Source organism: Eptatretus burgeri, chromosome 11 (assembly GCF_056783735.1).
Source record: "Eptatretus burgeri isolate ZD-2024b chromosome 11, Ebu_testis_v1, whole genome shotgun sequence".
Classification (NCBI taxonomy): Eukaryota; Metazoa; Chordata; class Myxini; order Myxiniformes; family Myxinidae; genus Eptatretus; species Eptatretus burgeri.
Window position 1 is genome coordinate 44,962,830 of NC_140971.1, and position 11,503 is coordinate 44,974,332.

The 11,503-nt window shown below is 44.6% G+C and overlaps 1 protein-coding gene across 1 annotated transcript in view; it reads left to right on the forward strand.

The window, feature by feature from the left end:
• LOC147016983 (cartilage oligomeric matrix protein-like) overlaps positions 1 to 10,517 on the forward strand; it is a 94,671-nt gene extending 84,154 nt beyond the window's left edge. The window contains exons 16-24 of the mRNA XM_085846295.1: positions 2,965 to 3,083; positions 3,171 to 3,223; positions 3,366 to 3,559; positions 3,741 to 3,919; positions 4,769 to 4,817; positions 5,792 to 5,988; positions 6,478 to 6,650; positions 6,935 to 7,074; positions 10,073 to 10,517. Of these exons, the coding sequence (XP_085702421.1) occupies positions 2,965 to 3,083; positions 3,171 to 3,223; positions 3,366 to 3,559; positions 3,741 to 3,919; positions 4,769 to 4,817; positions 5,792 to 5,988; positions 6,478 to 6,650; positions 6,935 to 7,074; positions 10,073 to 10,146 (1,178 nt within the window). The 3' untranslated portion in view covers positions 10,147 to 10,517. The remainder of the gene's footprint in view (positions 1 to 2,964; positions 3,084 to 3,170; positions 3,224 to 3,365; positions 3,560 to 3,740; positions 3,920 to 4,768; positions 4,818 to 5,791; positions 5,989 to 6,477; positions 6,651 to 6,934; positions 7,075 to 10,072) is intronic.
• Positions 10,518 to 11,503: the final 986 nt, after the last annotated feature.

Genomic DNA, 11,503 nt, shown 5'->3' on the forward strand with positions numbered 1-11,503 from the left:
AAAGCCATTAGTAAGATGGCAAAATAAGAAAAAGAGGCTTGCCTGGGCCATGAAGCACCGTCAGTGGATTCCTGAAAACTGGAAGAATGTCTTATGGACCGATGAATCAAAATTTGAACTCTTCGGTTCATCCCGCAGGGTTTTGGGTGCCGTTGAGTAGGGGAAACGATGGTTCCTCAGTGTGTGACACCAACTGTCAAACATGCAGAAGGAAACGTGATGATCTGGGGCTCTTTTGCTGGATCCAGAGTAGGCGACTTGCACAGAGTGACTGGCACCCTGAACCAAAAGGGTCACCACAGCATTTTGCAGCGCCATGCAATACCCTCTGGTCTATGCTTTGTTGGTCAAGGGTTCATCCTCCAGCAAGATAATGACCCAAAACATACCTCCAGGCTATGTCAGAACTACCTGAGAAGAAAAGAACAAGACTGTAGACTTCAAATCATGGAATGGCCAGCACAGTCTCCAGAATGAATCCCCATCGAGCAGGTTTGGGATGAACTGGACAGAAGGGTGAAAGCAAAGCAACCTACAAGTGCAACACATTTGTGGAAACTTCTGCAACAGTGTTGGGAAGAACTTTCCGAACAATTTTTGATTTCCATTGTAGAAAGAATACCACAAGTATGTTCGACTGTTTTATCGCCAAAAGGTGACTACTTTGATGAGTCAAAAATTTAGATTAAGTTTTGTTCAACAAAACGATTTCATGATTTCTTTTTTATCTGCAATTGTTTATTTGTTCTGTGCTTTAATTTCAGAGTACATTGAAACATTAAACTGATTAAATTTCAGTAAAAACTCGAAAAATGGGGTTGTTCTAAAACTTCCGACTGGTAGTGTACATGCTGCTGTGTTTGAGCCTGGGGAGTAACTGCTGATATCTATCTGTTTGGGTTCTTTCCGACATCTTTGTTCTTTTCACACTTCTTTCTAATATTTTCACAATTCTCTTTATTCATTCTAATTCTTGCTTTTTCTTCTCTTTCATCTCTTTGACTCTATTTCTCTCTTTCATTATTTATCTCTCCAAGGAGAAGTAAATTCTTGCAGAAATTTTTCTGCAAGGCTCACTTGGGTGCACCTGGATGGGTTAGAGGGTTGTTGAGTAGCAGCTGGAACCCGATTCCCATACAGGTTCCTCCTGATGACTCCATCTTTGCTCTTTAATTCTTCAGGTTCCTCCTTGCTCTTCCGTTTGATTGCATCTTCAAGCCAGTCGTTTTGTATCAACCACTTTGCAAGCCGCTCAGCAAGTGGAGCAAGCGATTAAGAGAGGTTTTTTGCATCATGTTAGCAAAAAGTTGTCTCTGTAGTTAAATTAAAAACAATACTACAAACTATGAAATGTTCAGAGGCATCCCTCTGTCATGCATACACCTGATATTATTGAAACATCCATTTTATACTTTAATTTTTATTTTTACTTTTCAACATAATTCTTCAAGATAAATCGTCATTGCCAGATGTGAGATCAGAGCCATCTCCCGAGACATATAGCGAGCTAGTGATGTGGTCTGGCACCCCACACTGCTCACCATCTCTCTTCTAATCGTATCCAAGGCAATCTCCACTCATAGCTTGCAGACTTCCTGTCCTATCACAGTCAACGCATGGCTCTTCATGGCATTTTCTCGTCTCCTCTTTCTGTCCAGGCTGGAGATCCCCAAGGCAATGTTCTGGGCCCTGTGCTCTTTCTAATCATCATCAATGATCTCTCCGACTCTCTGGAAAATCCTCTATATTTCTTTGCTGATGACTCCACCCTCTGCCGTACCATCTGTCATCCCTCAGACCGGCAAGCAGCAGCTTCTTCGCTCACTGCAGACCTGGATAAAACCACAAGCTGGTCAAACACTTGGAACATGTCTTTCAATCCTGACAAATCTCACAATCTCACTCTGTCTCTCCGAATGGACCACCTGGAACTCCCTCTTCCCCCTCATATACTTTATCAGCAATCTTCTTGAAAAAGTCCTATCATTCAAGCTTTTGGGTCTCACTATCTGCCATAAATTTTCCTGGGAAAGCCACATTTCTAAACTGGCCTCAAAAGCCATTCGTCAACTGGGCATCCTCCATTGCGCAATGTCCTTCCTTGGCCCACCTGAGCTCCTAACCACATACAAAGCTTTCATATCCACAGCCTGATGGAGTGCTGCTCTCCCCTCTCGGCTGGTGCTCCTGCCTCATACCAAGCTCGGCTTCACGCTGTGAAAAACAAGGCTTTTAGGATCATTGGTATCTCCCGCGGTGAGGCTGAGTCTTTGGGCCTCTCACTCTCTCACTGCAGGCAGGTCAGTGGTCTTTTTGTCTTCTACCATCTCCTCTCCAGTCTCACCCCACCCCCCCTGCTCTGTGTGTGATTTGTCCCCACCACATTTCCACAGGGCGCTCAAGGTCTGCCAACAACCCCCTTCTGGTAAAACTACCAAAATCACGAATCACTGCTCACCTTCACTCTTTCATTCCTCTTTTTCCCCACTCCTTCACGCTGTTCAATCCCATTCTTCCCTCCAGGCCTTCACAACAGCTGTTCACCACCACCTCTTATCATCCCCCCATCCAAATCCTCTATCTTTTCTACCCCCATTAATCTACCCGAAACCCACCTCCTTCAAAGTTCCTGCCTTCCTTCCCGAAAGTTCCCTTTCATGTGAGGTCCTGAAAGTCCCTGTGGTGTCCATTTTGTATACCCCGTGTACTCCTTCCCATCCCGCTCCCTTCCACAGATCTCCTAATGTCTCTACTTCCTACTGTTTTGTGCTTCCCTCTCCCGGCCCTCTTGTCTCCTGCCCCCTTTGTTATATGTGCCGTGTGTTAGTTCTTATACGAGCCTCGACAATGTCTACAAAAAATATATATTCATGATGTGATACAATATACATGATAATGATTTATTCCTCCTACCCTCTCCAATCCATGGGTTTGTCTCAAGGAAATGTTGTTGGTGTTTTGCAGAAATAACCAATAGGCAGGACAACTGCCCAGAAGTTGCAAATGCAGATCAGTCGGACATTGATTCGGATGGTATTGGTGATGTGTGTGACAGCTGTCCGTACATCAGAAACCCGGAACAGGTATGCATCACACGTCACTGGTACATTATGTTTGCCATTTCTTCTCCAGTTTTGTTTTAGTTCACAATCTTCCACCTATTCCCACAGATGGACAGTGACAGCGATCTGATTGGAGATGACTGTGATTCAAATCAAGACAGGTACAAGTCCACGATTAAAATATACCAATATTGGGTAGATCTAACAATTATAACTTGGTTGAGAACAGGAGCATAACTTGTGGCAATCCATATGACGACTAAGTCAATTGTCCACCATGTTGATTGATCTTTGACTCCGCAGAGATGGTGATGGGCACCAAGACTCACAAGACAATTGCCCAGAGGATGCAAATTCATCGCAGGTGGACTCAGATCGAGATGGACAAGGAGATGAATGTGATGATGATGACGATAATGATGGTATTCTGGACTCAAATACACCTCGACCTGACAACTGCCGCATTATCCCAAACCCTGACCAATTAGACAGTGACGGTGAGTGGGTGAGGAGCCATTCTGAGCTGCAGCCCATTGATGAATATCTTCCCTGGAATGGGTCGATGTATTTAATAAAATAAAAACAGCCGATCTTGATTTAACGCTTAAAGAGTTAGAACATTTGAATCAAGTGTTTATGGAAATATAATTATACATCTTGCACTCGGACCCCTTGCAGGTGATGGTGTGGGTGACGTCTGTGAAATGGACTTTGATAATGATACAGTGATTGACCGCCTGGATATTTGCCCGGAAGATTCCCAGATCACTATGACAGACTTCCGTGCTTATCAGACAGTTGTGCTGGATCCTGAGGGAGATGCCCAGATAGACCCTCATTGGGTAGTGCTTAATGAGGTAAGATCCACAGAGCATCACCGACCACGATTTTTTACATCCTCTTGATTTGCCATAAACTCTTTTTTTGGGACTCCGCTTCATCATTTATTAACTTAAGCAGTATTGTTGAGTAATCAAGCGAAGCTGCTAACTTTTGTAATCGCATAAGGTTGTGGCGGGTCAAATCCTTAATTGTCATAGTGGAAGGCCTTGTGAAGATCTTAAACACCATGTTCTCATGTGTAGTCCTGCAGTAGGTTTATCACCAAACTGATGTGTGGGACATCTTTTGAAGACTGAAAGATAAACAAGTGATTTGTATATAATATGAGTTCTCCTTCAAGGACCTTCTACAGAGGGAAGGCCTGCGCTATGGTTGCCAACCTATGGTTGTTTGTCCATGCTCTATATTTTTTTAAATGCTGAGAATCAAGCAAAGAAGCAGCACATACCATTTTTTTTTAATACGTAGTGAAGGCTCGTGGAAGAGTGAGAACACAGAATGGATCAGGATGCAATATAACAAAAGGAACAACAGAAAGAGAGAGGGAGATTACTACCAGCTGAGCCGAGCGAAAAAAATATACGCAGATGGACAAACAAGGGATTCGGTTAATGATGATGGGTAGGGAAGAACGCAAGGGCCAAGGGGTGGACATAATGGATACAGATGCAAAATTTGTGGGGAGTAATTGGGTGGATGGTTAACAGGTGTAGACCTGACCTGGACCATGTGGACTGGGCTTTTTAAGTCTTGCATATAACTCAATCGAAGTTCCAACCTCCAACCTCCCAGACTCAGAGCGGATGCTCTAATTATTATTATTATGCCACCATAATCTGATGTTTGTGTTTCTGTGACTGTAGGGGATGGAGATTGTGCAGACAATGAACAGTGATCCCGGCCTTGCCGTTGGTAAGTGTACTCGGATTTTTGTACAAAACATATTCGTTGAGCTCCTCGGACGTTTCCTTATAAATCCGGACCACTTTAAATGTTGATAACACCATGTTGCTTTCAATATTATCGAGGTGATCAAAAATTGGGCTCACAGGATGGCCGAGAGGTATGCATGCTTACTCACCTCCAAGCTATCCCAATTTGGAATCCAGACCCAGCTATAAACTGTCATCCTGGCGTTTCATCAACGTGTACATCGTCCCTCGGATGGACGTAAATCTGGACGTCCGTCCTGTCTGCCGGCATTAGTTGGTGGACGTTAAAGATCCCACAGTTGTCTTTCGCAAAGGGTAGGTGAACTATCTCCAGCACCATGAACAAATTACAAATTCCTGCCCTAACTACTGTTGGGAAGGCAATGGCAAACCACCCAGCATAACTCCAGCCGAGAAACTGCTTCGGTAAAACTGGACCTGCCTACGGGTAGAACACCAGGAAACGTACACAATCAAAAATTGCAATTCAGATCACATGAGTGATCATAAGTATTGCTTCACAATGCACCGCTCTTCAGAGTCAATGAGACACATGCACTCCAGTTAATCACTCGTTGTTTACCTTCTTCATGAGTCCAGACTTTCTCTTAGTCACGACTCTGTCATACCCTCTCCTTCTGCACGTGTAACTGATTTCCTCCTGTTTCGGTCCAATTTCATGTTTCATTCCAGTCCTTTGCGGTGGTAGATTTATGGTGGTAGGTCAAACACAGGGTTAAACACAATGCAGGTTGAACCCTGTGTTCAACTCAGGTCTTATACTCTTCCATGAAGCCCCTTTGTTTGTCCTAAATTCATGAGCAATGTCCACATCATCGGCCTCGCCAGCTTCTCTCATTTTAGGAATGCATCTTGTGAACATTATATTGTTTTCTGGATGCAAGTTAAAATTGGGTTATGTGATTCCTTATTCACATGCATTGATGTATACAGGTTACACGGCGTTCAATGGCGTCGACTTTGAGGGCACGTTTCATGTCAACACGATAACGGATGACGATTACGCTGGATTCATCTTTGGCTACCAGGACAGCTCGAGCTTCTACGTGGTCATGTGGAAACAGACACAGCAAGCATACTGGCGATCCACTCCGTTCCGAGCCATTGCTCAGCCGGGCTTGCAGCTCAAGGTCGTGTGGATACGTTTGTCGTCTGTTTCAATGCTAATTTGCACCTGCTTTTTGTTCATTGATAAAATATTCAGTCAATTAAGAGAAAGAAAAATATTTTATCCTGGGAAACTTCTGCGAAATATGAACAGCCCAATGTGACCCACTCAATATTTTTTGTGTCCTCCATAGTTTCCTTAATCAAAATGATGTTGGACCAATATAAGTAGCAAACCCAGGTCGGTAAGTACCTCAAGCTCAATAATCTTGTTGCGTTTGCTTGAGCTTGACTGACGATGACTGCCTATTTGATTAAGCGCGACATGGGTGATCAAATTGGTCAACATAATCAGTAAAGATAAATCACCATTATACCAAGTTATTTCTGTAGATAGTAAAAAAAAATCATCTAATAATGATATGCAACATCTCAGCCTTAATTTCAGGGCAAAGGCTATGGTAGTTTTACGGTGCATAACTCTTTAGCGAACAATGCCACTCATCTGGCAGATGGTGAAGTCGAGCACCGGGCCTGGAGAGAATCTGCGAAATGCGTTATGGAATACAGGTGACACAGAAGACCAGGTGAAGTTGTTGTGGAAAGATCCCCGCAACATAGGGTGGAAGGATAAGACCTCGTACCGCTGGTATCTTCAGCACCGGCCACAGGTTGGCTACATCAGGTGCGTTTTCCCGCAAAGAATCTGTCATCAGATCAAAAATCTAATTGGGGTCAAAGCAGCTGAACCGAGTATTCATCGGGTGGAATGGGGGCCATTGCTAAAACCAATAAATATTCCAAATGAATGAACACGATGATCTTCGAAAGCCATTGGTACACACTTTTGTTATCAAAGAAAAATGATGACCTCAATTTAACTCACCATTCAAATACCGTGGTTACACTGCGTGATTTCTATCTACTGAGGGTTGTATTGACATTTATAATGTTCGTCTATCTGTGCAGGGTGAAGCTGTTTGAAGGGACATCAATGGTAGCCGACTCTGGTGTGATCCTGGACACAACGATGCGAGGCGGACGTCTCGGGGTCTTCTGTTTCTCGCAGGAGAACATCATCTGGTCCAATTTGCACTACCGATGCAATGGTGAAACGATGTGCATACGCACACACATGCACTCACGTACATTCACTCACAGACACGACAAAGTGTCCAATTAACCTCGAACATACTCTTAAGGAAAGAAAGACTTTACTTTCTTTTTGTTTTTAATGTTTCTTCATGAAATGGAGAAATACATAAATCCTTGTTCAAGTTCATGCGTTGCTTGATGTACGAGGGCTTTTCTCACGAAAGTTACACTTTTACGCACTTTACAGAACACCGGATCCTGGAGTATTGTTTCCACATTGTGAATTATCATAGAGTTCCAGAGCAGGCTCACTCAAGACTAATCAATGCTCCTTTATGGCAGAGGCATTCACTCCATCGATCTTCGGAGGCACGATCATCACTGATCATCCCACACTGGCACGACCCAATTTAAACCACTCGCAACGTACACACGTTGCTGTGATGGAGCATCATCAAACTTTGTTGCAAGCTTGTGATGAATTCCAGGAAATTTTAACCCATCCTTGATCAACAATCGCTGTCATTTTTCATTCCCCTTTCAGCACAATCAACGGCCATCTTGGTTTCTGTGTATCCCTTGAGCGAACACAGGACATTTCTGCATGGCAGTCATATAGCAGAAAAAGTAATCTTAAAGATGTAAAATCGAGAGACTAAAGCCCTGTTCTTCATTGCACGGCCTGGGAGCCACTGTTGGCCTTAAGTGCGGCCCCCTAACGTGCAGCCGATAACACACAAATGTGAAAACACCCCCATCATAATCTGCCACAAATGCTATCAAATTGACCCAAAATGGTTTCAAATGAGTGTTCCAACGCGAAGCAGAAAAGTAACATTACTTCATCACAATATGGTTTCGGTATTCAAACAATTATGCTTGCAGCCCAGTTAATCACAATGAAGAAGAGTGTGTGGAGGCGGGGCCGAATAGCAGCCATTATAGAGTCCTGCAGGCGGTATGTCGGCTCCTCACACTGATGTCTTCTCGGTGAAAGTGGCCCCCCTCTAAACCAATCGTGAAGATCACTGGACTAAAGTAATTCTCGTGAGATGCATCCTTGTAAAACAAATTTTCCTCCAAAATTTTGTCGTCCTGCATGATAATGGGATGACTGACAAAATCTTAAATTGAGATTCCAAACCAAACCTTTCAACTGCAGTTATAGATGTAATCTGAAGAATAATGGTGGCTCAACTATAATGTCTTAAAGAATCAGATATACATGATGGAGAGGAAATCACAGTCCAACATCGACTTTGACTAAATATTCAAGATTGGTTCAGGTCAGGTCAGGTATGGGAGCATGCGCCAGAGCAGCGCGTCGCTGCGTCCACTTTCCGCCGGTACTCCAGGGGCCTCCGTCTGGTCATCCCCCAGGCAGATGCCAGGCCCATCCCCATCTCCTTGAGATGCCGATCAACCTGCTGCAACCACGAGGCATGTGGTCGGCCCATTGGCCTCCTCCACTCAGGAGACTCCCTCGCTGAGAGAATCTGGTGAGCAGGATCAGCGTCAGGAAAACGAGCCACACGTCCATACAGTCGTTGCTGATGCTCACGGACAATGCAGGTAACAAATCTCATTTGAGTCTCTCTCAGCAATCGCTCGTTGGACACAAAGTCCCACCAGCAGTAGCCAAGGATTCTCCGAAGAGACCTGGTACCAAAGGAATTAAGTCTCCGTCTCAGATCCTTGGTCAGAGTCCAAGTCTCGCATCCATAGAGCAAGACTGGAAGCCCCAAGGACCTGAAGACTCGGACTTTCGTCCTCCCGCACAGGTACTGGCAGCGCCACACCCCATTATCCAGTGAATCCATGACTCCCCTGGCCCGACCCAGGCGTCTATTGACCTCTGACTCACAGCCAGCAGAGACATGAATATCACTGCCTAGGTAAGTGTATCTCTCCATGACCTCAACATCCTCACCACAAACAGGCACAGACAGATTGGTTCACTTTGACAGATATAACTAAGTACCGCCAAGCAGACCAGCAAGGAACAACAGAGCAAATCGAGATTGATCCAAAGACAAAATGAGATGTTTTTTTAAACAAGGGTCTCATGGGGTGTGAGTGGTTGGACATACACATGTAGGAATAACAAAAAAATGAATAACAAGGACAGGAACAGAATGAGAAAGAATCAGCAAGTGTAGACAAGATTGTGGAGGTGCTTGGGTGAACACATGAGGTCGTGATGGGTCGTGCATTTGAAAGACTGAAGCAAGGAGGATGAGATGACAGACACAGGAAGACGATTCCACAATCGGGAGAATAAGGGGATGAATTAATGCTGGTGGGAAAGCAACCTGGACTTTGGGATGGTGGTCAGACAGGGGTTTTCTTGAGGAATGCTTGCAACCTGGGGTGCCTTGGGGAGGGCAAGTGGTAAGAGAGGGCAGAAGGAGCAAGACCATAAGCAAGCTTGTATAAAATAGAGATCCCAGCAACGTGCTGCTGATGCGAAGGATGACAGTCCTTGGGAAACTCTTCTGTCTTGAGATTCCAATGGTGCGGAAGACCTAATTTTGACTACCTCAAGAGGAGCAAGGTGAGAAACAGGAGCAGCAGCCCAGAGTCAGAAGCCTTACTCCATGGGGCTCCATATCAAAGCCATGAACACCATGAGAAGGTTGGTGTGTGCAGCTCAAGAATGCTTTATATCGACAGAGAACACTCAGACCATGACTAGCATTCGATACCAGTTTGGTGATACGATCCCTGCATGAATGGTTATGACGGATAGTGAGGATAAGGATTTCCAGGGACCACACATCTTCGAGTTGCTGTCCTTTCTAGGAAAGTGGAGTGGATAGCTAAATTACTGGTCCATGTGGAGTGAGGGTGTGAGAGCATCTCACTTACCTGTGCATCATGTTCCAAGTACAATATCTAAAACCTTTTAAGCTGGAATAAAAATAGTTTATGCAATGCTCATGTGGGGTCACAAAAAGTTCATTCAACAACCATAAGTTTGTTTTTATTATTCCTTCTGTCGCTCTCTTTCAGACACAACACCGGCGGACTTTGTGTCCTTCCATAAAGAAATCCCACATGAAGCCCAGGGTCATTACAGTTCATAAACTTTGGACCAAGAATGCGTCTTCACGATTTCACACAACATCCATCAAACGTTGTTCAACATTTGTAATTTCCCAGAATACATTACTCTGCGTTTGCTGTGTAGCCCTGTTTTTTGGTGATATGAAACCACCACGACATGATGATTATTTTAACAACTGCCTGCATTGTTTATTGTCGTGTCGATGGAAAATTGAGTTACTTTGCATGTGTACATTTTAACAACCCTAGGTTAGTGAACAATATTGATTCCTACTCGATTCAGCAGGGCAAAGTTAATTTTATCCATTCTATTGCATGGCATTGCTTTGAATAAGCACCAGTTATGTGCTCATGATGTAAATAAAACAGATACAGCTCTTGTGGATTTCAAGTGGTTTTGTCAAGGGACCTGTTTATTGTCCCATACCCCTCCGCCAAGGTCAATGCGTACCATAACATCCAATCCGGAGGACTCGGCCCGGCAACTCTGTCAATGCGGCAATGCTCACCATAACAGCCAGGAGGTGCGTCTGATGTTCAAAAGACGAATGTTGTCATCATTGGTTAGACATTTATTGGTATGCCATCGTGATGAGAGCAAATAAGTTCAAAATCCAGAAATGCGGCTCTGTTTGATGTTTAACTGATATTAACCATGTAATCTTTGTATGTTTTTTACAGGGTCGCTGGGCCGGGGCCTCCGGATTGGAGGTGACGCTTGGGTGTTGGACTTTATATCAAATGGAGATTGGGGATTGGGAGTGCTGGTCTAGAGATGGTCTTTATTGAGCTTTGGGCTAGAGGTGTTTCGTCCTACGTCGGTAGACTCGCCCAAAATGGCGACGAGCCACTCTCTGGACAGAAAACGCATGTGAGGCAATTCGTGAAAGCGGTATTCAACGTCAAGGCTCAGAGACCACCGTGCGGCTTCCTCGTCGATCGCGCTTGCCAATGCGCTCTCTGCAGAATGGCGCTGTCTCTTCGGTGATATACATGAGGCTTTGAGGTTGGTCTCTCATGACCAGCCAAGCTTCAATGGCCAGCGTCTGGCTCCACCACGTGAGCCAATTCGTCTCAGCACAAATACGAGAATAATGCTGTCTTCTTCATGTGCCAGCCGTAATGCCCTGATCTTTCAGGCCATCTCCTCGCTCTCTCGTCTCTCGACCAGGCGCGTTCCTTACACCCAACTCTCAACCAACAACCAAACCAAAAAAACCTCCTTGCTTCTTCCACCTCTGGGCGGAGCTTGCTCACACAAAACCCAGGAAGGTGGGGCTTCTGCCGACTCGGCACGTTTTGCTTGCTTGTTGTTATGGTTGTGGTCGTTATAAAAATGCAACTCCTTCATGGCTGGCTTGTAAATACAAAAACTTA